This window comes from Lygodium microphyllum, unplaced genomic scaffold, assembly GCF_053477565.2.
Source record: "Lygodium microphyllum isolate KBCC unplaced genomic scaffold, Lygodium_microphyllum_v1.1.10 scaffold_79, whole genome shotgun sequence".
Lineage (NCBI taxonomy): Eukaryota > Viridiplantae > Streptophyta > Polypodiopsida > Schizaeales > Lygodiaceae > Lygodium > Lygodium microphyllum.
In genome coordinates, this window is record NW_028229562.1 from 369852 (window position 1) to 395738 (window position 25887).

The following is a 25887-nucleotide window of genomic DNA, read 5'->3' on the forward strand; positions in this document are numbered from 1 at the left end:
ATCATGATGTTTACTCAAGGGCTATCTCATGTATGAAATCCCAAAGAGAGAGAGAGAGAGAGAGAGAGAGAGAGAGAGAGAGAGAGAGTGTGTGTGTGTGTGTGTGTGTGTGTGTGTGTGTGTGTTTGCATCCTCCAAGATGCCTAGAATGCATATAGGACAAAATACCATGCATGAGAGAGAGAGAGAGAGAGAGAGAGAGAGAGAGGGTCTCTTGGTTTGCAATGCAACTAGAGCTTTTAGCTTTTCAAGACATTTGGGTCTTTTTCAATTATTAGCTTAATCAAAAAGTAAGTTGCTAACTGTGCTAACAAGAGTTTACTAGAATTTATCTTGGGCTAACCAACAATAGGTTGCCAATTGGCACAATCATAGGCCAAGCAAGCAAAAAGTAGGTTTGTTCCATATACTCATCCAAGTGTATACATTGTTCATTGTCTAGGTGCAAAAGCAAGGGTACAATTTTTAAGACCATAAGTCACTACCATTATGGCTTTTACAAGCATTTGCCTCAATAAAAGTGACAATCTTCAATAGTGGCAACACTTCGTCCCACACCAATAGTGTTTTCACATTCCCCCCCACAATGTTCTTATGAGATGTCACCCTAATGTTTAGGAAGGAACCTTCTTCACCCTCTTAGCTGACCACCTTTGGCATTGATCATATAATTTTAGTGGAGCTTGCTGTCTAGTTAAATACTGTGGGGAAAACATCAAGGCAATGGATTGAAAGACCATGTCTCCCTTATGTAAGTGTGAAATCTCTTATACATTCTAAACCTACTACCACAAAACAATTCAAATTTCAAATTTCACATCTACCTCATACAACCTTACAGTCAATACTTGCTTGTTTAATATTATTCTAATGCTCTAGTACAACAATGCCATCCCCCAAGGTTTACAAATTGCAAAACCCAAGTGTATACATTATTTCTAATGCTCTCACGTAACATCATTATCCGGCAAAGCTAAGAAACTTATTTAACCAACATGCAACACCCCCCCCCCCCCCCCCCCGGCACGTGTGCGCGTGCACACACAGAGTAAAAGCTTGTATTAAAGATGCTGACTAGATCCATAAATAAAACATGGTTAAGCATATGTTTCCTGCACCTGGATTGAAACAAAGATTTTCCCCGAGTGAACTCACATGTTCAATGGAACTGCAAACCCGAACTTCCATCAAAAGACATCATGTGTTGGTTTTACTTTGTTCTTTAACTACTTTTTTGAGAACTCCCATTCTCTAATTGTTTAGTTTACATTAACTCAAGGCAAAATGAAGGCGACCCCTTGGTAATTATGAGTTTAGATTTACCTCAATAAATAATGAAGCCCTGGCTGCAATAGCAACATATCCATGACTGTGGATCACCTCCATACAATTGACATAAAAGTGCTGCTATAAATCAGGTAACAGGTTACAAGATGCCAGAATAGGTAACACAATCGTGCACTTGTTTATTCTCATAAAGTATCTAGTCCATTTTACAAGACAGCTATCCAGCACTGCATGCACCTTTGGAGGCAGTCTGGAAATGAAAAAACTGAACAGGGATGCTTGCCTGAGGCACGTAAGACATCCCTTCAAAAACCTTACAGGCCAATAAAGATGAAACAAAAGCCCAGATGTTTTGCAAGGTTGCGAAAGTAGAAGATACAGACCCTATCCTGGGAAAAGCTGCTTGGTAAAGCAGGCTGAAGCAACCGACCTGTATCCTGACACCTGAATGCTCCATCCTAAAAGGCATTTCATTTGCATGCCAGAAGGCACAATATATTCATTCACTTTAGAAGGCCACAGGAATATGATCTCTTGTTGTTGCAATTTTACTGTACATTTTTTGTGAGAGTCATCCCAGATGCATGATAGATAGTCCCAATGATCCATTGTGTATTTGCGTAAGTGCAACATCTTCTATCCATGTTAAGGCATTTTGCTGTGCCTGCATCCTTCAGGGACAAACCCCGAATAGGCATTTAACCGCAAGCACTAGAAGTGCCAATTAAACACAACGGTTCAAATACCACAAGGGATGGCTTCTGTTCCTATGGCAAGAGCTCTTCAAATCATTACTCTCTCTTCAAAATAGAAAGAAGTAGAAGTGCTGCAAGAAAAGAGGATTTAAGGCATGGGATCTGACAGCCCCCGTGTTAGTACCACCATCCACATTTGCTGTAGCACTTCTATTGCTGAGGCGACGCTTGTAACGCTTCAAAACTGAAGCCAGGTTCTCTTTACCTTTTGGGAATGCCACATCACCAGCTGCAGTTCCAGTTCGTCCTTTACGGCATTCAATAGCTGTTTCTACTTCCTTAATAATTTCCAGAAATATAGCAGAACTGCCCCCCTTACCTTGGCCAGTGCTTGTATTACGGGCCCATGGCCAGGACTGAGGATAACCCAGATAAGAATTTCCTAAAATACTATTTGAACCACCCCTGCTTGGCTTATCTCCAATTCCAACATCTGTAAGGCTTCCCTGTCTGCTCAAAACATATGCCTGTGAATCTGATGTTTCTGATATAACACACAGGCAAGGGGCTGAGACATTCCTTGGCTTTGAAAATGCAGGGTCCAAAACACCCTGCTCAACATTCCATAAAATGGTCACTCCTGTTAGAGCACGCCCATTTACAAGACCCAAGAACAACAAGAAGCTCAATTATCTTTTAAAAAGAGAAATGAATGCCATAAATGAGTTGCTCATATAACAATCCTAATGTAATTAATTCAACCTGTTCAGATTAATAAAAAAACAGAAAGTCCCAGTTATCTTTAAAGATAGGCATGGATATCACAATCCTAATTAAATAGAAAACAAAGTATGTTGATGCTTGTTTCTCGAGGTAAGTGGTGTCACCACACTGCATGGACCTGAGGAGACTTGAGACCAAGCCTTAAGAGTTAAGACGGAACTTGCACATGAAGAAAGAGATCAACAATGAGTTTCAAGTATAATGGTCATGTTTGCTTGTCATGGGCAGCGTGTATGGAAGTATGAGAAATGCAGAAATGAAGACATGGATACTTGACGTTATGGACTGCATAGATGCAAAAACAGCAACACAATATAGCAGCCTCGATTGAGTGTCGTGTGCACATAAGTCAGGGCACTGCTAAGACAGAAGGTGCTCCAAAAAGCCCAGGACATGGTGTCTAGGACAAAAGAGAAGCAAGCCAGCCAAATGATGGCAATGGCCAAAGTGGCAAGAAAGCAATAGTACTATGGTGAACCATCTATATGTAGAAGACTGAGATGGAAAGCAAGATATCTGGCAATAAAACAAGTGGCCACCACTAACCAAACCGACCATAAACAGACTTGAAAGTGCTAGAGCTCCATAATCACAGCCACAAGGAACAGAGAGAACACTGGCTTCAGCCTTCAAATGAGGGAATGCTGTTTCCTAACAGTCAAAACAGGGAATCCTTTTCGAGACAAGGGAACATTGAACATTCCAACCCCCATTAACAAGAGCTGTTCTCTAGTTGGAACATTCCAGCTCTGTTTCTAGTTTAGTGAGAGGGCTGGCAGGGACACAAAAGGAAAAGACTTTTAAATCTTCCTTCTTTTGCTTTAAAGTGGATCATTTTTTGCCTATGCTCGTTTCTGATATTATGGCTTGATCCCCCCCCCCCCCCCTTCTCTCTCTCTCCTTTTTTCCCTCCCTCTTGACAGCTTGCCGAAGAGGGTGATACCTCATGTTGATATGCACAGATATCAACCTGGTTTGAGTTACATGGCTTTAGCATGGACAAGCTACCCCCCCCTTTTCGTACTCCTTTGATGTACCATCTCTTACCTTTAGCTGCTCAAAGATTGGTAGGTGGCCTAGGATCGTGCCACGTTTTATGCAAGCCAATATCCTACTCCTAGGGAGCTTTGAGAAGGCATGTGAGTTCACCTAAAAGTCCCAAAGGACTTCGATTCAATGACTACTGGCAAGTGCTAATTGTCTTCGAGGTATTGCAGTCCTTGCCAAATTACCAAGAAGATAAGTAGAACCCTATGAGTTGGACTTACCTTCAGAAATCCAAGTTTACCATGTGTTCCACGTGAGTCATTTGAAAGAATGATGGGACAAGGTGAGCAAATTATTCCAATTGAGAAAGTCCTATGCCTCGAGGATACTAGTTATGTTCCACTCCAACCCAAATTGGTTCTTGACCTTATGATTAAATGATCCTCTTGGACCATTTATCGCAAGTATTTGGTTAAGTGGAAAAATTGCCCAAAGGCATAGGCCACTTGGAAGTCGGTACACTCATTGAAGAGTCATGCTATGGGAGCACTAGACTGTGCTCGAGAGACTAGACTAGATGCAAGATTTGTTACAATATTTTTTATTACAAAATAATTCCACATAGGGGCACAAGGTACAATGATAACTTCACGAGATACGAAAAATCCCACAACTCGAGACCATAGGTATAGACTACAGGACTCGATAGGATATGAAGGATCCCACAACTCGAGACCGTAGGTATGGATACAAGATATCAAAATTACAAGATCTCCTTCGATTAGGATGAACAAGATACAAGACAATACTGGACAAGATCTTATACTACAAGATTACAAGGTGACAAGACAACAAGAGTGTAATCGAAGACAAGACAAGACTAGATACCATGACTAGATAAGAACTAGAACTGAAACTCGAAGTTACTTGGAGGTCTCGACTCCTTGAGCTTCCCAAGACTGGTATTGGCAATACTGAGGAGCTCTATAGCAAGCTCATCCTTTTATAGGTGTTGGAGGACGGCTAAAGATCTTCTAGAATTTTCCATGATGACATCATTGACGATCCAAGCAATGACATGGCATATCTTCTAAAAGATTCTATGATGACATGGCAAGGGTGGGTTTGCATGGTTGGCTCAAGGATGTCCTACTAAGGATGCATTCGCATGGAGTGTGGATTCGTATGACATAAGCAAGAATTAATATGTACACTTTATCATGGCATGTCTGAGACATCAACCCCTCCTCTAGCGACAAGTTCCACGAAGAGTAGCTTGGTGGTTTGGTCCAAGTTTCATTGGATTCCTCCTATGAAATTCTTTAACTTTGAGAAGTGCCCTTTGAAGATATTCTATAGGTTCCCAAGTGCGATCATTGATGTCATATCCTTTCCAATGAACAAGGTATTTGAATCGACCTCGAGAGATCCTCGAGTCTAAAACATGCTCTGTCAAAAGATGATGTACCGGCGAGACAATAGGGTTTGCAAGGAGGAGCACAAAGTAAGCTCGGCAAACATGAAGAAAATAAGAGAAGAGAGAAGAAACTCTGATGAATAGAATGATGAAGTTTTGAATCATGGAGTGAATGTGATACAAGGAAACAAGGGTGCCATAGTACAAGGAAGATGATGAAGATAACCACGAACCACGAACCATGAACCACAATATTCTCCTGAAGGGATGTAAGGGTAGTGGAGACGCTGGAGAGAAGACGTGACAAACTGAATGAATCAACCGTGAAGAATAAGTGATAGAGTGGCCTATAAATAGACAGAGTCCGTCTAGGATGGTACCCCTTTTTGGGGCTGCAAACCCTAATTGCAAACCCTAAATGCAAACCCAACCACTGTATCCGAAAATAGGTGCGAGAAGATTGTTACTGGCATTGCGACGATCTCCAAGAGGTCATAGCGCCAATCGATCCTCCATGTGCTCCCAAGGTCTTAGTGCGCATCCGATGCATCTTATTGCCTTGAGCATAGTACTCTGATAGTTGATGCAGAACGATCTCTATGGCCCAGAAAGGAGAGGTGGCACAAGAAGTGCCTGCTGGAAGACGCATATACTCCGGGGGGGTGGGAGTAAAGGTCGAAGTCCGCAAGCATCGATGGTATGTCTAGTGATGCCACAGTAAAAGCACCCAATAGTCTGGTCATCTATTGGTAAAGGAGCCATGGATACCAGTGTGCTTTGCTGAAGAAGGAAGAGGTGAAAGAGAGAGAAAGACTTAAAATGCAAGTGAGGAGAAAGAGAGACTAAAAACGCAAGATGCAAGAGAGAGAAAGACTAAAAACGTAGGAAAAACCAACAGTACCAGTCAACATGCTAAAATCAGCCTAGAACAGTGTGTGATATGCTGGAAACAAGCACCAAACTGTTGTAGACAGTAATGGCCAGCTTGGACCACAATGTCCTCCGCGTCCGAGGTGTGGGCAACAAGCTGAAATACCTGATATCTACAAAAACGAGATTGTTTTCTAAATGGAGAGTGGTCAGCAACAGTCGCTCTGCTTTAAACACCTGCAAATTGTAGGTGGAAGGCTGGAAACTGGCACCAGACTGTAGATGACAGAAAGGGACAGCTGAGACTGCGATGTCCTCCGCGAAAGGGATGTGGGCAGCAGCCTAAAAACACCTGAAACCTGCAAAAACGAGATTTTGATGCAGCGGAAGAACAAGAGAAGTGGATGCCGAACCTACCACCGGTCTTTGCCGTCACTGAAGTGGAAGATCTTTGCCACAGTTTGAGCAGATCCAGCTCTGATACCATGTCAAAAGATGACGTACCAATGAGACAGTAGCATTTGCGTGGAGGAACACACACTAAACTCGGCAAACACGGAGAAGAGAAGAGAAGAGAAGAGAGAAGAAACTCTGATGAATGGAATGATGAAGTTCTAAATCATGGAGTGAATGTGATACAAGGGAACAAGGCTGTTGTAGCACAAGAAGATGATCAAGACAACCACGAACCACAAGTTGCAATGTCCTCCTGAAGCGGTGTGAGGTAGTGGAAAGGCTGGAGAGAAGAGGTGACAGATTGAATGAATCAATCGTGAAGAATGAGGAAGAGAGTGGCCTATAAATAGGTAGAGTCTATCTAGGATAGCGGCCCTTTAGGGACTGCAAACCCTAAATGAAAAACACAAAAACGCAAACTGCGGGTAAAGGGTTTCTCAACATGCTCAACCTCAAATTCTTCATGATCTTCAATTTGGATAGTGAGCAAGGAAACATGGGAGACTCAATGGATCTTCATGGAACTAGGGAGTTGGAGTAAGTAAGCAACTTGGTTGATCTGGGCTACGATAGATAAGGGCCCAAATCTCTAGTGGTCTAGCTTGGTGGAGAGTCTTGTTGTCTTGAGTTTATGCATGAGTAACCATACTTTATCTCCGACTTTGTACAATGGATGCTAGAGACAATGCTGGTCCGCATAGTGCTTGTACAAATTCTGAGCCGTTTGGATATGTTGCTTGAGTTCTTTGTGTATATTTGCTAGGTGTTGAGCTTTATCTCGAGCGGCAAGGTTCTTACTTGATTGTACATCCATCCTTGGATGCCGGACATAGTTTCCAAAGAAAGGAGTTTACTTGGTAAATGCATGGATACTATTATTATAAGCAAACTTTGCAAAGGGCAAGAGCTCAAACCAATCATTCTCATGGTAGTTGATGGTGCAGCAGAGATATTGTTCAAAGACTTGATTTACATGTTCTGTTTGACCATTAGTTCTGTGGATCGTTGACTGTGGATAACTTAACTTGGACTCCAAGAAGGTTGGAAAGGCTCTTCCAAAAACTAGATATGATTTGGAAACCCCAATCATTGATGATGTCGTCTAGGAGTCCATGTAATCTGAAAATGTATCTGAGGGGAAGAGTCTAGTGGTAGCTACGCCTGCGATGGTCTCGGTAGTAGGGATGAAATGTGTCATTTTTGTGAACCTATCTACCACAACAAGAATAGTGTCATATTTGTTTAATTTGGAAAGATCTATTATGAAATCCATGGATAGAGAAGACCGGGGTCGCATTGGATTTGGCAAGGGTTGCAAGAGGCTATATGGTTTGTAACAAGGTACCTTGGCCCTATTGCAAGTATCACATGATTTTATATATTCCTTAACTTCTTTCCATATCTTGGGCCACCAAAAATCTCTTGAAATAAACTCTAAGGTCTTATTAACTCCAAAGTGTCTTGCTACTGGGGTGTCATGGCATTGTTGGAGTACCTGGAGTCTCGGCTTTCCTGGAGGGATGTAAAGTAGATCCTTATAGTAAAACAATCCATTAGTTTCCTGAAACTCACAAACTTCATTTTCTCTTCCCTCTTTGATGTTTCTCTTGACATTATTGGCCAAATCATCATGCGCCAAGGCTTCATGGATTAACTAGATCAAGGTAGGGTCGTCTTGGTGACAACTAAAGATGGCTCCTAGTGGGAGGTGCTCTGGCTTGAGTAGTATTGCTCATTGTTGATCAAAAGCTTCTTCTCCCGTCACGTTGGATCTTCTTGATAAAGTATTTCATTGGCATTGTTGGTATCCTGGGTGATAGGTGATAACAAAGTCAAACCTAGATAAGAAGTTACTCCAGTGGAATTGTCATAAAGTACTCTAGATTTTTGTGATCTGTATAGACCATAACTTTATGAGCTTCACCCCCTAGATAATGATGCCAAGTATCAAAGGCATCTATAATGGCAAGGAGTTCTTTGTCATAGATCTCATAGTTTATCTCTAGAGGGGAGAACTTCCTTAGAGTGGAATGCCACTAGATGCATATGACCATCTCCATGCTGGGACAAGATGGCTCCTAAGGCATAGTTAATAGCCTGATAGGATCTAGGCGGACTAGGATTGGAGTAGTGGTGAAAGGGGTCTTCAGGGTCTGAAAGGCCTTCTCGGCTTCTAGGGTCCATGAGAATTTTGAGTTTCCTGTGAGTCTGGTGAGTGGTGTGACTATCTTTGAGCAATCCTTGATAAATATCCTATAGAACTTGACAAAGCCGTATGTAGCAACATTCCCCCCCTCCCCCCGATATCACAATAGCTAGATTGGTAGTCCCCAGCAGTAACGCGCAATGAAAACCTATGTTTAGACACCGGAGCACTCTGCAAGTGTCCCCTAGTCAAACACCTTGTGCATCGTCCTCTCTAGGGAATAGCTGCTTTCCGTCCATGCTATAGAGCTGGAACTGAAAGAAACAATAATCTATGGACAGGTCGTATGACACTCTCCATCCAGGGCCCAGCTTCGAGATTGGCTTCACTCCACGCTAAACATTGGCACAGCGTAGATTACAAAGGCAGTTCTCATGGGTCAGGGAATCTTCATGGTTCGACTCACCTCCGTGGATGCAGCCCGCAAGCTAGTGAAAAGCTCACCTTATGCCTCCACAACGGGGTTCATTTACATGGTTCCCTCGTATAGTGGCTGCACAGTGGAAGAGTTCGCGCTCCACAACAAGTTTCCTAGACACCTGGTCACCCTTCTATTCCCCAGACTGGTGATAGAGCACCGTGAGTTAGTGGAGGACTTTGGACGGCTTTTTGGCACAGTTCTTCCTCCCTCCTTCACGAATGCACTGACAGCCGTAGGAGTCCTGAAGCTATGGGTGGCTGTAAAAGACACAAAGAACATACCCAAGTTTCTTGAGATTGAGACAAGCAGACACTCTTTCAAGTAGCAGGTTATTGTGACAGGGCAGCCTGGCTAGTGCTTGCGATGCCATGACTTTGGGCATCTGACAGCAGATTGCACACATTTTAGAGCCAAGGCAGCTCAGCCGACAGAACCACAGGTGGGTGTTGACGGTTTCACACGGGTCCAGCGACAACAAAGAGGGAGACAATAGGAGGGGCCTCAGCCAACCCCTCAAACATAGCCACAGTAGCTAAGAGCAAGAGGGCACGTGACGCGCCCCCATCAGAACACCCCGCAACACACCCCCCCCCCCCCCCCCGCCCCCACCCCCACTCGTCCCACCCAGTAGGATCACAGGCCTCCACCCCCAGCCCCCCCCCCCCCTGCAACCCTATCCCACAGCCTCCTCCTCCTAGGGCCACTCGCCCCCCCTCACACCCGCCTCATACGTTCGATCACCCCACCACCCCTTACTCGTCCTCTTCCCCACCTCCCCCGCTGATCCTCGCCTAGTACATGTGTCTCCCCCCCTTCCCATAGGGGGTGACAAGCCTCACACGCCCACATTCTCTCCTCACCAGCAGCCGAGTCCCCCCCCTCCCCACACAACCACTAGCTCATCTGGTCCAACCGCCCATCACACCTTCCCTTGACAACACAATTGCTCCCCCCGGAGTTTTTCCGCAGTGGCCCGTGGTCTTATTTGAGAGTTGCGGAGCGCGGAGAGTTTCCACTACCTCTGGAGGTGGAGATCTTGGTGGTCTGCAAGTCAAGGAGAGGCAAGGTCCATTTACTTGCACCACCGGATGGACCAAACTATGCTTTCTTCTTTCCAACCTCTCATTCAGGAGACTGGATGATGACACAAATAGAGGAGGAGGTGAGGGGCCAGGTTGCAAACCACGTCTCCCAGTGGATGGGAGGACTAGCACTCTTTTCCCAGCAGTAGCCAGGGTGCATGATGGATATTAACTGGTGGGCTGGAGCCGATTCCCTTATCTGAGCATTATTTTTCGAGCCCCTCCACAGTGTAGTTCACCGATGGATGTGATCAAATGGCTGCTCGCACAGGTAGCCCACTTCTACCAGTGTACAGAGTCAGGCCTCTCAGCTTGGATGATAGACCCCCTACTGGTACCGCCCGGAGCATCTATCACCCCCATGGTCAGCGCGAGAGCCACCATGGGGGAATGGAGTTCACCCTCCAAGCATGTAACTAAGCATATTCGCATGCCCCATAGCTCTCTCTTCATCAGCAGCTTCCACACCAAACAAATGCTTGTTCGGCCAGTCACGTTCCCCCATGAGTATACACCTGGCATCCTCGAACGTGAACAGTCTCCACTACAGTGGGGCACGTGGTTCTAGGAAATTGATTGTTTGATAGGAGTTGCGGCCTACTCTTCCCGAATGGATCGACATGTTACTTCTTCAGGGGCACAAGCCCACCCCCTCCCAAGCCCATCGAGTAGGGAAGGTACTTCTAGGCAGCTCACACACCTACTGGGAGTACTCCATCAGTGCCCATGATAGGAGTGGAGGAGTATGCACCTCTATTGGCCCAAGCCTCACCGCCTATATACGAGACCACGAGACGATTGTGGCAGGGAGGGTCCTATGGATCAGACTGGATATAGGGGACTCGTGCCTTGGAGTCCTCAATGTTTATGCTCCTACTGAGGTTAAAGCGCGCAGCAGGTTCTGGGTAGAGATCGCAGTAGGACTCCTAGAGGTGGACTCTTGGATTCTTAGAGGAGACTTCAACAACCTAGAGGCCTTAGAGGACCAGCAAGGCAAAGGTAGAGATTACCAGGGTATGGCAGGGAAGGAGCAGGAGGCATGGGAGGTCTTCCTTGCGCAGTAGAAGCACGTGATGCTTGGCGGGACCCAACTTTCCACAAGAGGGAGAGGTCGCTCGACTTCTCTTGGGGATACAGGCGGCTGAGCGGAGCGGTTGGACAGGTTCTATGTGGGAGAGTGGGGATGCTCTCGCGGAGGCCAGGTAGGCCACTTGGCTGGTACCACTTTGTCTGATCACTGCCCGGTTTTCCTCTCTTGATGCTCCCGCTTCAGCCCATGGCACGCAATCTTATCGGATCCTAGACTCGATCTACAAGAGGGAGGAGGTGAGGAGGCAGATTGAGCTGCTTTGGACTAGGAAGTGGGCTAGGGGAAACCAGATCGCAGATGAGGTTGCAGAGGCCTTAGCCAAGTCGAGCAGGATTTGCCAAGAGGCAGCCCTACAAGCTACGCAGCAAAGTTGGGAGGAGAGGGCACTCGAGAGACCTAGTAGCCACACAGAGACTACTCTAGGAGGCACCACGAGATCCCACCCTCCACACGCAGGAGGTGCGCACACGGGCAGCCCTCACCAGTCTTGAGGACAGGCACTCTGAGTTCTCCTTCCATACCTCAACAGCTTTTTGGGCGCGGAAGGGGGACATGATATGCACGGAATTTTTTCACGTACATCAGCCTCGCACCTCAGGAGACCAAATTCGCAACCTCCGTGATCAGCGGGAGGATTCAGTCTAGCCCAGATGAGGTGTTGGAGATTGCCATTGACTTCTACATACAGCTTTTTCAGCAGGAGGCAGTCTTAGCCAGAGTACAGTGATGTAGACAACAGGTCTGGGATTGCATTCTACCCCTGGTCACAAAGGAGATGGGATGCTCCCTTCTAGACCCCTTCCCACAGAAGGAGCTAGCTGAGGCCTTCAATGCATAGGACAGGTAGAAATGCCCATGAGAGGATGATCTTTCTAAGGCCTTCTTCACTACCTACTGGGAGGTGGTGAAGGACCCCCTACTACTAGCCTTTCAGGAGATTTTCGGCTTAGGACGGATGCCAGGGAGTTTACCGGCAGGTCTTGTTAGTCTCTTCCCCAAAGGAGGAGATCAGTTGAAGCTATCCCATTGGAGATCGATCACCTTGTTGTCAGTGCTCTACAAGGCACTGGCCAAGATGATCGGCAGTCAACTCCGCCCCTTGCTTCGAGACATCATTCATGACAACCAGACAGGTTTTGTCTAGGATAGGAGCATCCCAGACAATGTCTTCACTTTTTTCGAGGCAATCGAGTGGGCTCAGCACAGTGGTCACGGATTGGCAGTACACCTAGACTTTGAGAAGGCCTATGACATGGTTGACTGGGACTTCTTAGAGGGCACCATGGCCAGGCTGGGTTTCCCCCAAGCATGGATCTGTGGGGTTTCGGCACTTTACAGATCCGCCACTAGCAGGGTTCTCATTGGTGGTAGGAGGGGGGAGGAGTTCCAGCTAGAGAGATCTGTCCAGCCAAAGCTGCCCTCTTGCCCCATATCTATTTCTACTCTTTCCGAAGGCAATGTCTTAATTCCTTTGCTCACGAGTGAGCGGGCTACGTGGCCTACAACTTCCGGTGAGAAAGCAAACTAAGCTACTCCACTCAAAGTATGTAGATGATACCGCTCTTTATGTAGAGGATGATAAGTTGATGTTGGAGAGAGTGAGACTAGCTCTAGAGGTGTTTTGCATTGCAGCTAGACCGAAAATCAATTAGCGAAAGTCGGTTGGTCTTCTTACAGATCTAGACTCCAACACAAAGTGGGGTGTCCACCTCGGGTTCATATGGGTAAGCAAGGGATACCGTCCGATATCTAGGATTCCATGTGGGGCTCGACATCACTCCTGCCCAATAGTTTCTTCCAGTTCTCGACTCTATTAGGCAGAAGCTAACTTGTTGTCTGCCTTTCTTTAGCGGGCTGAGCCCTGGTGGTCAACCAAGTCCTCCTAGCGACGGCTTGGTACATCGCCTCTTGTTGGTGTTTCTCCTCATCTTATGGGGTTCAGCTTCGCCACCTAGTGCAGAATTTTCTCTGGGCTGGCTCAAACGATTCCAAGGACTCTTAGACCAAGGTGGCATGGCCGACCATCATCCAGCATCGGTCTGACTCCTGAGGGAGGGCTTGGGATCAATCATTGACCCAGAGTTCTAGAGCTTGGCCCTTTTGGGCAAGCTAGTGGTCCATGGTCTCACACTAGGTAGGCAGACCTGGAAGGTCCTTTTGCAGGAGGGTTTCCAGGACTGTAGACCCAAGCTTGCCAGGGATTGGAGACCATCCTCGAGATGGGTCTTCACGACTACCCAGATCACGCCACCCAGATCTTCCTTCCTCTATAATTTACTTCGAGTGTGGCAAGGCCTTCGCAAGGCCCTAGTTTAGAGGCCCCCAGGATGCCAGGAGGAGATAGACTGCCAGTCGGTGATCTGGAACCACCAAGTCAGAGATCGGGACGGGATACAAATAGGTGAGCCATTCCACATCCAATGGGTTGGCCGGAAGGCTAGCCCTACTCGTACTATCAGGACGTGGAGGGAGGTGTATAGGATGGTAGATCAGGAGGTGTTGCAGCGGGCATCTGGATATCAACGAGGTGCTGAGCTGAGGAGAAGGGAGATTGACTCAGCGATCCCCCACGAGTGGCTAGATCCCCCGATCCGTGAGCCAGTGGAGCCTAGGGAGGTGTCACCTTACAAGTGGCAGGTAGAGTGGGTGGTGCCCCCCGTGGGACTTTCTTTACCGTGCAGGATGGGGGGCGTCTGCTCTTGACAGAGGACAGCAAGATGAGGAGATTGTTGTCCTTTCCTAGAGGAGGATCCGTGTGGTCGGACTCCAGGGGAAGACATGGTGATTGGACCCTTATGTACCCTTGGAGGAGTTTCCTGAGTGGTGCCTTTGGATATGGGAAAGCAAGCCACTTGATGAATTGGATTGGGATCCTAGAGAGTGGCTATGGCCAGCCACTACGGTTGCCAAGAAGCCTTTGAGGTTCTTGGAGTACACAACCAGGATTAGTAGACATGTAATGATGCAGCAAGACATGAATTGGGCGCCTTCGTGCACCAAATACTGGGCAGAGCATAGCATCACAGATACTAGACACATGGGGTGTCTAGTTATTGGGAGTTGGTTGGCCCAGATGCAGTAGGATGGAGGTTCTAAGCACTACCCACAACAGCACTTGGAAACTCCAAAGCACTGTCTATGGTCTTGCGAGGCAACATAGCTCATGTGGAGAGGAGCCAGTTGTATTCTCATCGTGTGGCACCCAGCCTACGATGTATCTCGTGGGGGGCTATTTGTTGGCAGGCAGTCACTCAGGGCCGTTATCTCTTGTATGAGGCCAGGATGCATGACATGATTTTTCTCATTGAGACAAGGTCTTGTGCAGTGTTCGACTTCGACGCTTTACCCATCCGCCAAGTATTGGAGCCCATAAGCAAACAGCTCAGAGGTATGGGAGATCATAGGAAGTCTTACAGGCACATTTGGAAGGCATGTTGTCAAGTGGTTTTTGGCGGGGAGTGCTTTTCAATATATGCAACTTTGGTAGAGCTTTGGACCTCCATCATCCACTCCCTCCACAGCCAATGGGACCAGGTGTAGGGCGAGCCTCGAGTCCGTCAAGAACTCTGTTTTCACTTTCTATGCACTCAGGGTGGCCATGACATGTTCTTCATGATGCAGGCGGGCAGCCACAGATGGCGATACATCCCCCCCCCCCCCCCCTCCATGGCTTCTTGCCCCCATCCCCCCCACACCACCTTGAGAGCGGTGTATACAAGATGGATTTGTAATTTGCATCGGCTCTTGCTAGTCTATTGAGCATGTGCTCTTTGTTGTATTCAGCCTTTTGAGTAATATAATTAGCCACACTTGCAAAAAAATAGAAGTTGACAAAGCCAAGGAAACATTGGACATCGCGGATATATGTGGGTGTCTGGCAAACAAAAATAGCCTCAATCTTCTTGGGGTCCATGAAGATTCCTCTCTGGGAGACATTGTACCCTAAGAATCCCACTTCAATCTAATGGGAAAAACACTTCTCAAGTTTTGCATGTTGTCCTTTTTCTCTGAGCTTTTTCAAAACTAATTTTACATGGTACTCATGCTCCTTTGGATCTTTTGAGAATATCAAGATATCCTCCAAGTATATAACTACAAAATCATCTAGATGCTCTTGGAATATATCATTCATCATTTCTTGAAACACTGTAGAAGCCTTGGTGAGACCGAATGGCATAACAACATACTCGAAGTAACCATACCTTGTGTGTAAGGCTATCTTCCACTCATCTCCTTCTCTGATCCGTACAAGATTGTAAGCCCCTCGTAGATCAATCTTTGTGAAGATCTTGGCTTTTCCAAGGTGTTCCAACAGCTCTGGTATCAACGGCAAAGGGTATCGATTCTTGATTGTTATCTTGTTGAGTCCTCGATAATCCACACATATTCAAAGTGACCATCTTTCTTCTTTGCGAACAAAATTGGGGCTCCAGCAAGAGACTTCAAGTGCCTAATGAACCTCTTGGCTAAGTTCTCAACAAAGTTCTGCATAGTTCAGCTAGTTCATCAGAAGATAGCTTGTAGATGGGACCAAAAGGTGGTTGAGTCCCCCTCATGGAAATCTATAGCATAGTCATATGGTCTGTGTTTCAACAGCTCTGGTATCAACGGCAAAGGGTATCCATTCTTGATTGTTATCTTGTTGAGTCCTCGATAATCCACACATATTCAAAGTGACCATCTTTCTTCTTTGCGAACAAAATTGGGGCTCCAGCAAGAGACTTCAAGTGCCTAATGAACCTCTTGGCTAAGTTCTCAACAAAGTTCTGCATAGTTCAGCTAGTTCATCAGAAGATAGCTTGTAGATGGGACCAAAAGGTGGTTGAGTCCCCCTCATGGAAATCTATAGCATAGTCATATGGTCTGTGTTTCGGCAAGAGATATGCATTCTTTTTTCAAAGACATCTTGGAATTCTTGATATTGGCTTGGTAGCTTGACTGACTCATCCTTACTAGATTCTTAAGCTGATATATGATATATCATGTAGGTCGGTTCCTGCCTTGTTGTGTACTAATCTTTTGCTTAACCCAATCAATTTTTGGGTTGTGTTTCTTTAGCCAAGGCATCCCAAGGATGATTGGATTTGTGGGATTGGATATGACATTAAAGCATACATGAGATTTGTGATTGCCAAGAGTCACTATGAGTGGTCAGGTTTCCTTGGTAATATCTCCAGATGCTAGAGGTCTTCCATCCATGACTTCAACTATTGGAGGATTGGTCTTTTGGAGTACTAGAATCTAGTATTTATTCACAAAGCTATCATCAATGAAATATGCAGAGGCCCCAAAGTCGAGCAGGGCTTCAAAGAAAAGGGTCTTTCTCGCCAGTTGGGCTGGACTGTGACAAGGAAAGTTTCCATGGGTGTGGCTCGAATCAACAGACCCTTTCTTATATCAAGGTCATTTATAACTGAACATCCTTGTTTTCTTGTTGGAGGATGGTTGTAACAACTCTTGGGGTTCTTTCCCTCTTATTTGGGCAACTTAGGATGACGTATCTAGGGTTTCAACAATATAGGCATAGATGATTCTCTTTTCGTCTTTGCTTTTCTTAAGGGGTCAAGGGCTAGAATTTGGTATTATCTATTTGCATCGGTTCGGGCTTGGTTTCTTCTTTGATTAGGTCTTTGATTGGGATCACGTTACATTGGCAAGACCTTAATTCTTCTCGCTTTTCTTGCTTCCTCTCGAACAATCTAGTATTACACTAGATGGCTTACATGATATAATCGTTGAGTGTTTTCGCCTCAGACATAGTGAGCATGAGGTCCTTGATGTCATCTCGAAGACCCTATCTGAATTGGCTAATAGATACTCCTCATGCCAAGTGAAGTCACAAATAAATTACCTAAATTCAAATGCATAAACAAAGGCAAAGTGATTACCTTGTCATAGCTTCCAAAGTTTTGTTTTTACTACTCGATTAGTGTCTGCATCTCCAAATGTGAAAGTGAGCTCGCAAAGAAATGCCTCATAGTTATGAAGTACTGGCATATTCTTTTCTCAGATTGGGGAAAACCATAATAAATCTTGACCACAAAGCAAAGTTCCAATGAATCCCACCCTGGAAGCATCATCTGGATACCTATCCAGTTGCATGCAAATATAGAGATTTACTTGTTGCAAGAATCCCGTGAACTTTGAACGGTCACCATTGAACTTCTCTGGCATGCTGATCTTGGGTTCTCTTGTTAGGGGTTGATAAACATGCGGAATCATTTGATCACTTCCTCTATTGTTCTACAAGTCTCGGATCTGGTCTTGCATCTCTTGAAGTGCAGGGCCTAGATACACCAGGTGTTGTATTTCTAGTTGCGCTTGTCGTTCATTCAAGTCTTCAATTTGTTGTTGGAGGTTTTAAAGGAAGGCTATGATTCTTTCAAGAATCGTCTCCATGGTGCTTAGTAAGGCTAGAAAGTAGTCTTGCCAAACTATTATGGGAGCACTAGATTGTGCTCGAGAGACTAGACTAGATGCAAGATTTGTTACAAGATTTCTAATTTCAAGATAATTCAAGTAGGGGCACAAGGTACAATGATAACTTATAATGGGATTCTCCCAATCCCTTTCAGTATTTCAACTCCCCTTGCTGTCCAAAGTGACCAGCAAGTCTTCAATCTATTTTGCCCCTTGATTCGGGCAATCAATTGGCCTTCACCCACTTCATGGATGATGGAAATGCCCCAAATTCAATGGCTGGCTAATCCTCCACCTAAATTCAGCTGAAATTCACCTTCAATCTTGTTGAATCCAAGTCTTTGAGCTTCCAATTTCTGGCACGCTTCCCAAGGCTGCTGCTAAACCCTAATTTCTGCTGTAAATTAGGGTTTACAGCAAAGAAATTTGCAATTTCTCAACCTCCAAGGTCCAAATGCTGAGATCTTCGGAGCAAGGCTATGAAATGGCTGGGAGATGAGAGGGAAAGCTGTAGAGAGAGAAAATTCAGAGTTTTGTCGCAAAGAATGACTGAAAAACACTCAAGTGCAGCTGCTGCCCTGCCACAACAATATATAGATGCAAAGAACTGAAAAAAATCAGTCATTTACTACTGCTGCCCTGCCTCAATAGCATGTAGATGGTGTCTTGTACTGTTGATTGGTCTTTCTTTGCCCCTTGCTACCTCAGAAGGTCCTCCAATGATAGCAAATCAGACCAGCAGCCTCCCCTCCCTCTCTCTTGCAAGTTGAATTTATAGAAATGCCTCCCTCCAGGCTCTAAAGACGTTTTTCAGTCTTACATAGACATTTTTCACAAGTGACAGCCTTCCCAAATGGTTTTCCAACATTTTCCATAATTAAATATTAATTTTCAGTCTTAAAATACTGAAAATTAATCTAATAATTATTTTGGTACCCTGAAAAATAATCTGACTGGCCAATAATTAAATTGGCTAGGCAACTTCTATTCCCAATCGTCTCTGTGCCATGATTTATCTTTAACCATCAGATTGGTGTTAGGTACCATTAAACGCCACTTCTCTAGTGTCGCCAACGACCGAGGCCAGCAACTGGCACCGGATACCACCAAATACCTGTGCGGCATAACTTATAGCAACTTTTGCCTTTGACATCTTGTGATTTCTTCCGGTCTTGGGCTCATAAATTTACTTTAATCCTAGTTGCACCTCACATGTACATCATTTACTTAATCATGTGCTTAAAAATTAATCCACATGTTGAGTGAGGTTTCAAAAATACATGTTCTCATTACATTTCGACTCGAGCTCTCAAGACTACATTGGCAAGACTAAGGAGCTCTATGGCAAGCCTCTCCTAGGTGTTGAAGGGTGGCAAAAGATATTCTAAAATGTTCCATGATAACATCATCGATGATGTAAGCCATGACATGGCATATCTTCCAGAAGATTCTATGATAATATGGCAAGGATAGGTTCTCATGATTGGCTCGAGGATGTCCTGTTAAGGGTGGGTTCACATGAGGTGTGGATTCATATGGCATGAGCAAGAATTAATCAGTATACTTGATCATGGCATGTCCATGACAAGTCGTTTTTCTCACTTTTGTCCCTGAGGATATTGCTGAGGATAGCAATCGTCCACAAGAAAAGTATTATGTCTCTAAACATCCGGATGGGCGCCAGTAGCATTGGTCACTGTGATCATGAAGTGACTTAGTGAGAATGCACTAAGAACACTTTGGGGCTAGAGCAGCCAGGTCCTATTTATACAACTCGAGGCCCTATTGTGCACATTCATTGTGTGATCACCACTCTTAAAATAGAGCTCTTTGTTTGTCAACTAGAGTTCTCCTTACTTACAGCTTTTAGCGTTCTTATACTATTTATTACATTTTCATTTACTCTTCTTTTTCAGATAGTTGCATCGTCATACAAATGATTGTAACTCACAATGTCATAGGTCATTTTGGCCTATTGTTGACGTTAATATATCATTTTGTGTGTGTATGTGTGTGTGTGTTGAGTAGTTCCACATTGTATCTAGCTTAGATTTTTTTGTGACTTGGGAAAATTCCTTGATTTTCAAATGTAACATTTTGGTCTCATAAAGTGATTTGGCCTTTTGTAGATGTTAATATAACTTTTCTTCTTTTCTTCCCTCCCTCCCCTCTAAACCTGCCCCCCAACAAGACATGGCATACATATGCTACCTAGTTCTATCAAGTTCCTCCTCTCCCCCGAACACCAAAGAGTAGACCCACCTTCTTCAGCACAGCTATGGTTAGAATGCCATCGATAGACTCCAAAATGGTCAAGCACACGACCATGATGGATTGGTAGCAAAGCACCTCTTATATGTTAGAGACATATTGTCACCACTTCTAGTCGATCTATTTAATAGGATCCTTTGTGAAGGCTTCGTTGCTAATTGGTCAACTAATACTATAGTACCAATCCTAAAAGCTGGCAATTCTACAATTCTTGCTAGCTATAGACCCATCATGGTTAGCCACCTGCTAGCCAAGCTAAATGGGCACAGATGCACCAAAATCAAGCATGTGGACAAGTAGGATTCCAGATAGGATACTCAACACTTTACCACATCCTCACACTTCCAGCTATCACTGAGGAGAGAAGAGCACAAGGAAAACAGATCTATTGTTGCCTTGTGGACTTCCACACGGCATTTGATACAGAGCCACAAGCTACACTCATGGAGAGACAGAGAGTTGAGGGTTCTTGCTGAGGTGCAATGGGGTGTCTTGGCATTGTATGAATCAATCACTCAAGAGATCCAAACTCCGGGAGGGATGTCAAAGGAGATTATCAATTCTATTGAAGATTATAGTGAAGCAAGGTTGCCCCCTTTCACCCACTTTCTTCAAGCTATACATTGATGAGATATCAAACTTTATCGATAGATTAGGAGGGGATGGACCTCACCTTGGGGGAGGACTGACACCTCTACTACTAAATGAAAATGATATTGTGCTTCTCTCACATGTCCCAAAGGGATTGCAGCACCACCTGATCCAATACATAACTTTTTCCAAGAGAGAGATCTCACAACGAACCTTGAGAGACCAAGCTCATGGTGTTTAATACCTCCACTCAATGGATCAAATACTCGATGCCTCAGTTCACATTGGTTGGCAAATAATGTTGGGTATGGAGCTAACCCTTTGACCCTTGATGCTGAGTGGTGTAAAAGGTGTTCACACTTAAGCACGCACTCTTACACACAATAATGTATGTTCACATATGGGGATGAATAATAACTAACCAACCCCCTTTGGGTCACAGTTGACTCCACTCATGACATGAAAATTTTGGAAAAAGAAAATGGGAAGGTCTTACCTTGAAAAGGCGATGTCTAATACCATACAATGATTCATCTTCCTCCATAGCTCTGATGTGAAGTCTTCCCTTATCCAATGGCACTTTTTACCTTCCAACTAGAGAAGGGTTTTTCCCCTCAATAAGCACCCATCAGTGGGTGTGATACTTTAGTAAGTTAGGGATTGTATTCATTCTCATTCTCCCTTAGTGGATGTGACATTCCAGTAACTCCCTTCTCTCTTGCTGTTCCTCTTCACACATCTATAGAACTAAGAAATCAAAGATGTATGCACACTAGCGTCCAGAATTCTATAATATCCGAATCAGAAAAGCAGATCCTAGAGGACCTGGAGCAGGTGGTTCCAGGGAGGAAGGGGGAGGAATAAGCAGAAATCGGCCTCACATAGGCAGAAAATATATGCTCACATTGTCTACAGGTGTGTGTTAACCCCACTCCTACACTTCGTGTAAGAAAATCACAGGTCATACTTGTCATGGTATCATCACAAAGCAGGGGCATGAGATGACACAGAGCTTCATACGAGAGAAACCCTCTCAGGGTTCCATTTTGGCTTCTATCGAGCTAGAGACCGTTCATAGTCTAAGCAAACCTTGCAAACTCAGCAGTAGGCTTCTCCAATGGATCGTTGCAAGTCTTCCTGAAGTGTTAAGAGGAAGCCCATAAGGTGGCATACACAACCCCGCTATTTTGAAATTCTGAATAAACAGAATCACCAGCAGAGAAAATAGGGCCTGTCAACAACAGGAATACATGGCAAGTTTCTAGAAATTGAAGAAACTGAAAAGATGCAGTGCATCCTTGAAACATTGGAAAACTTTCTGAGAATGAATCACGAGAACCCGCTAAATTGGATTGCCCTGAAAGTGGCACTCCAAGAAACAGACTTCCTATCAAGTCATGTGATACTGCAACAAGCCAATAAGAACACAAGCACACCAAGTCTTACATATTCTGCAAAAATCATACCTGGAGACGATTGAGAACATATGTGTACTTTCCCCACAATTCTGGTCTGCTTTCCATTAGTGCTAGTTCTAAAACTCTGTGAATGCACCAAACCCCAAAGCTTATCACAAGCTCCAAGTTCCAAACACACCCCTCTCCACAGTGGGGAACACCAGAGTTACCCAAAGTTAAGAGGTGGTCGTTGTGAGTCAAAAGGTTGGCAAGAGATCTTTGGCTGTTTCCACTCCAGGCAGGTTCATTAGCATACAACTTATGTAGCTCTCTGGTATCAGCATCAAGTAAGACCCTTTCCCTTTTAGCAACCATGCCGATGAGATCTTCATCTGAGCCACTGTCAAAACGGAAAAGCCAATCTGAACCATCCAGCCTCAACAACTTGCGTAGGCAAGATCTCAACGAGCTCAGAGCCTCAATCTCTTGATCATTCCCTGGAGACAAAGATGAAACAACCCTCACAGAAGAGCCTCCACTTTGACCTGGAACCTTGTTTGTTACACTCTGCATGTTTGCCTTCTGAGTTCCCACTGGAGAATTTAGCGACCCAAAGAGCTGTTGGAATGGTTGTGTTGCCCACAGTGAATGATTTTGTGATGCATGTATAGAGAATCCATCTTTGCGAGATTGAGAAGGAGAAATTTCATCAAAGGACAATGGAGGCTTATCACTCAAAAACCCTGCACTGTGTATGTTACGGTCAACAGAGCCTCTTCCCCCAATGGGGGATTGCCCAAGAGAAAGACTTGGCGATGAGTCCTGACCCCTTTGCAGTGTTCCCCGAGTATAAGACATGTCTAACTCTCCAGTGGCTCTGTATACTAGAGGATCCCATGCTGCTGAATCATGTCCCTTGTATGAGTTCCAAGATGATCCAGCATACAGATGCTGACTGGTTACCTGTTTCACTGAGTTTTCTGCAAGCATTGAATGGCTCAGAGTTCTACCTGGAGACTCATTTCCACAATGAGCTGGAAAGTATGACTGGAAAGAATTCCTATTAACGTGTTCATTTATTTGTGAATTAGCCGGCGGGCTGTGTGTGGATCCAACTGCATAAGATTGTGCTATATCTATATCAGAAGAAGAATGTAGTAACTGCTGCTGCCTGTTAGAAAAGTATGGACTAGCTTCAACAGATGAAGCAATATTGCTGCTCCTTCCAGTATAAGATTTAGCCTTGTAACCATGAAAGGTTGCATATTGATTGGTAAAACCACCATGTTGTGAAGGATACCTCAAACTTGAATATCGCTTTGCACTCATATCAAACTGTGTGGAGTACTTCGGTGCATCGTGAATCTGGATGTCATTAAAACTTGATGAACTGCTGTTTATACCAGGATAACTGAGTATAGATGGCTCCACTTGAGCTGGCAAATCACTTCTCCCAGATTTTGGCCATGATTTCTGAGCATGCTTAGAAGAATACCAATTTGAATATGAACTACCCATCTCCTTTGAGACTAATCCTCTTTGCTGCAGTGTGTCTGCTTGTGAACCCTTAGCAGCACGTAACTTCCCATGAGACTGAGAAACTGACTGACCATGCAAATCATAAAGTTTACCCCAGAATTCATCCAGTAGAGCAGCATACTGCCGTCTGGCTGATCTGCCTAGTCCAGATAATCTTGAAAGACTCCCACTTCCACTACCACCACAACTGCCTTCACTTGTGTCACTCCTAGCACTGAAACTTCTGCCAGATCCTGGTTCTTCAAACGTCAAAGAATTTACACTGCCACCCATAGCAGAAGAAGAATCCTGAACAACATCATCTTGTTCCAAATTTTCCCAACCCTCCATATCATAGTCATCCTTATCCAGTAGCTCAAGGTCTTCCTCTGCTTCTTTTAAAGCATCAGCTTCTCCGTCTTTTTGCTCTTTAGAAACAAGAGAACTATTGGTTTCTAATGTTGAGTCAGATGCTGAAACTGACCATGACGAAAGAGCTTCTCTTGATGAGGAAGTCATAGAAGATGATGATTCCTCCAAAGGAAAATCATCATCCAACACAGCTGTTTGTACTACAACTTGCTGCTGATCATGAGATTGATCTTGCTCAGAGTCAGGTGCCTGATCCCTTTCTTGTTTTTTATTTTGCTCATAGGGATTACTTTGAAGAAGCTCTGTATCATCTGCTGGAATTAAGTTGGCTGTTCCACTCAATTTCTCAAGAGGTGAATCTAATTTTGGTACCATTCTATCCGAATCCCTTTCATTGATCTCCAACAGCTCCTTATTCACCTCAGCAGGAACTGCTTTATTTGGCAATGTGTCATCCGGAAATGTTGACTTAGTCTCCATCATGGCATGATTGCAATCCAGGCCAATTTCATCAAGAAGTAGGTCACTGGAGATTTCATAGGCTGTTGGCAAAAGCTTGGAGTCCTGCATAGCCTCATCATTATCCAAAGACATATTGTCCAAAGGTTCTGTATGGTAATGAACATTGCTTTCAGCTACATGTGACTTCATGTCATCAGATTTAGATGGTGCAGAAACAATCCAGATTAATATGGAAGTCCACAAAGTTGTCACACCTAGCAACACTATGCAAAGCAGAATACGGACTAGCTCCCCCCAGTCTGCACTTGCATCAACCAAGTCTCTTATCAAATTCCAGCTCCCTGAGCCCATGTACTCATCACTTTCACCAAAGAACATATCAAATACAACCCATACGTCCATGAGACATATTAAGCCTACACATAACCAAGAAACGGTTTCCACAACCATGGAGTTCTTATGATCACCCATGATAGCCACAGAAGAGGTGACCTTAACAAGTGGAACTATGGCAGATGGAAGTTGCAAAGCAAGAAGAACTTGGGAAAAAATTACGACTTGATATATCCCTTCACTTCCAACATACCAAAGCAAAAACATGGCCATCATAGTCGCTGCTGCTTTAACTAAGACTCGATGCAATGAGGAGGAAACACTAACACCAACAAAGCCTTCACTGGCAATCTGCCCACCGATGGTTCCCATGAATGTGGATATTTGACCAGCACAAAGCAAGGCAAAGCCAAAAGCTACAGGAGCTACTGAGTTGCTCAATATCTGCAAGAACAAAACGTGTTCATTAAGTACATTCACAAGAAAAAATGACATTAACAAAAGTGATGCCATCAAACGAGAACAGATATAGCAGAAAGAACACACACAATCCCTATTTTCCAACATTTGATCTCAAAATGTTTACTTCCACTCAGCTGTACATTATGTGGGCAGATGCCTAGTTTTGAAAAAAGATCATGATCAGAATACAGTAGATCAAAATAGTGGAGTCCTCATGCTACATATTCTTGAAACTTTCCAGACATAATGCACAAGCTAAACCAAAATCAGAAATGCAGTTAAAGCAAAAGAAATATCACTAAACCAAAGTCAGAAACGCAGTTAAAGCAAAAGAAATATCACTGATCAGAATAGCATCAATGGTGCAATGGCATCGATATCGTGAATTGTACAAGCATGTGGTGTACCATCCCCTGCTTTTCAAACAAAGCAGGCAGCAGACAAGAACTTTCTACTTAATAGGAATCATTCCAATAGTCTAATCGATTGAGGTCAGCAAACAAAAGCAATCATGCCTCAATGACAACTGTGCGAAGTAGATTAGATATAAAAGTGATGTTTCGCGCTCAAAAGTACCAATCAACCCTGCTTGACTCCCTATTATCAAGCCTGCTTGTTCCCTAGTATCATGTGATTATGTGGTAAAGCTGACTCCTACTAAGTTTTTCATCTCCTTCAGAATTTACTCAATCCTTAAACCCTTCTTTGGGCTACTTAAAGTTCAACAGCCCATTAGGGTCACCCATGCTCTGACATGCTTTTTTAAA

General features: G+C 44.5%; 1 protein-coding gene across 2 annotated transcripts in view; it reads right to left on the reverse strand.

Annotated features, from left to right (window-relative positions):
- Nucleotides 1–1442: 1442 nt before the first annotated feature.
- Nucleotides 1443–25887, reverse strand: part of EIN2 (NRAMP metal ion transporter family protein) — a 66312-nt gene continuing 41867 nt past the window's right edge. For both annotated transcript variants that reach the window (XM_087674065.1, XM_087674066.1), the window contains 2 exons: nucleotides 22043–25102; nucleotides 1443–2593 (listed from right to left, as the gene is read on the reverse strand). In XM_087674065.1, coding sequence (XP_087530191.1) covers nucleotides 2090–2593; nucleotides 22043–25102 — 3564 coding nt within the window. In that variant the 3' untranslated portion in view covers nucleotides 1443–2089. The remainder of the gene's footprint in view (nucleotides 2594–22042; nucleotides 25103–25887) is intronic.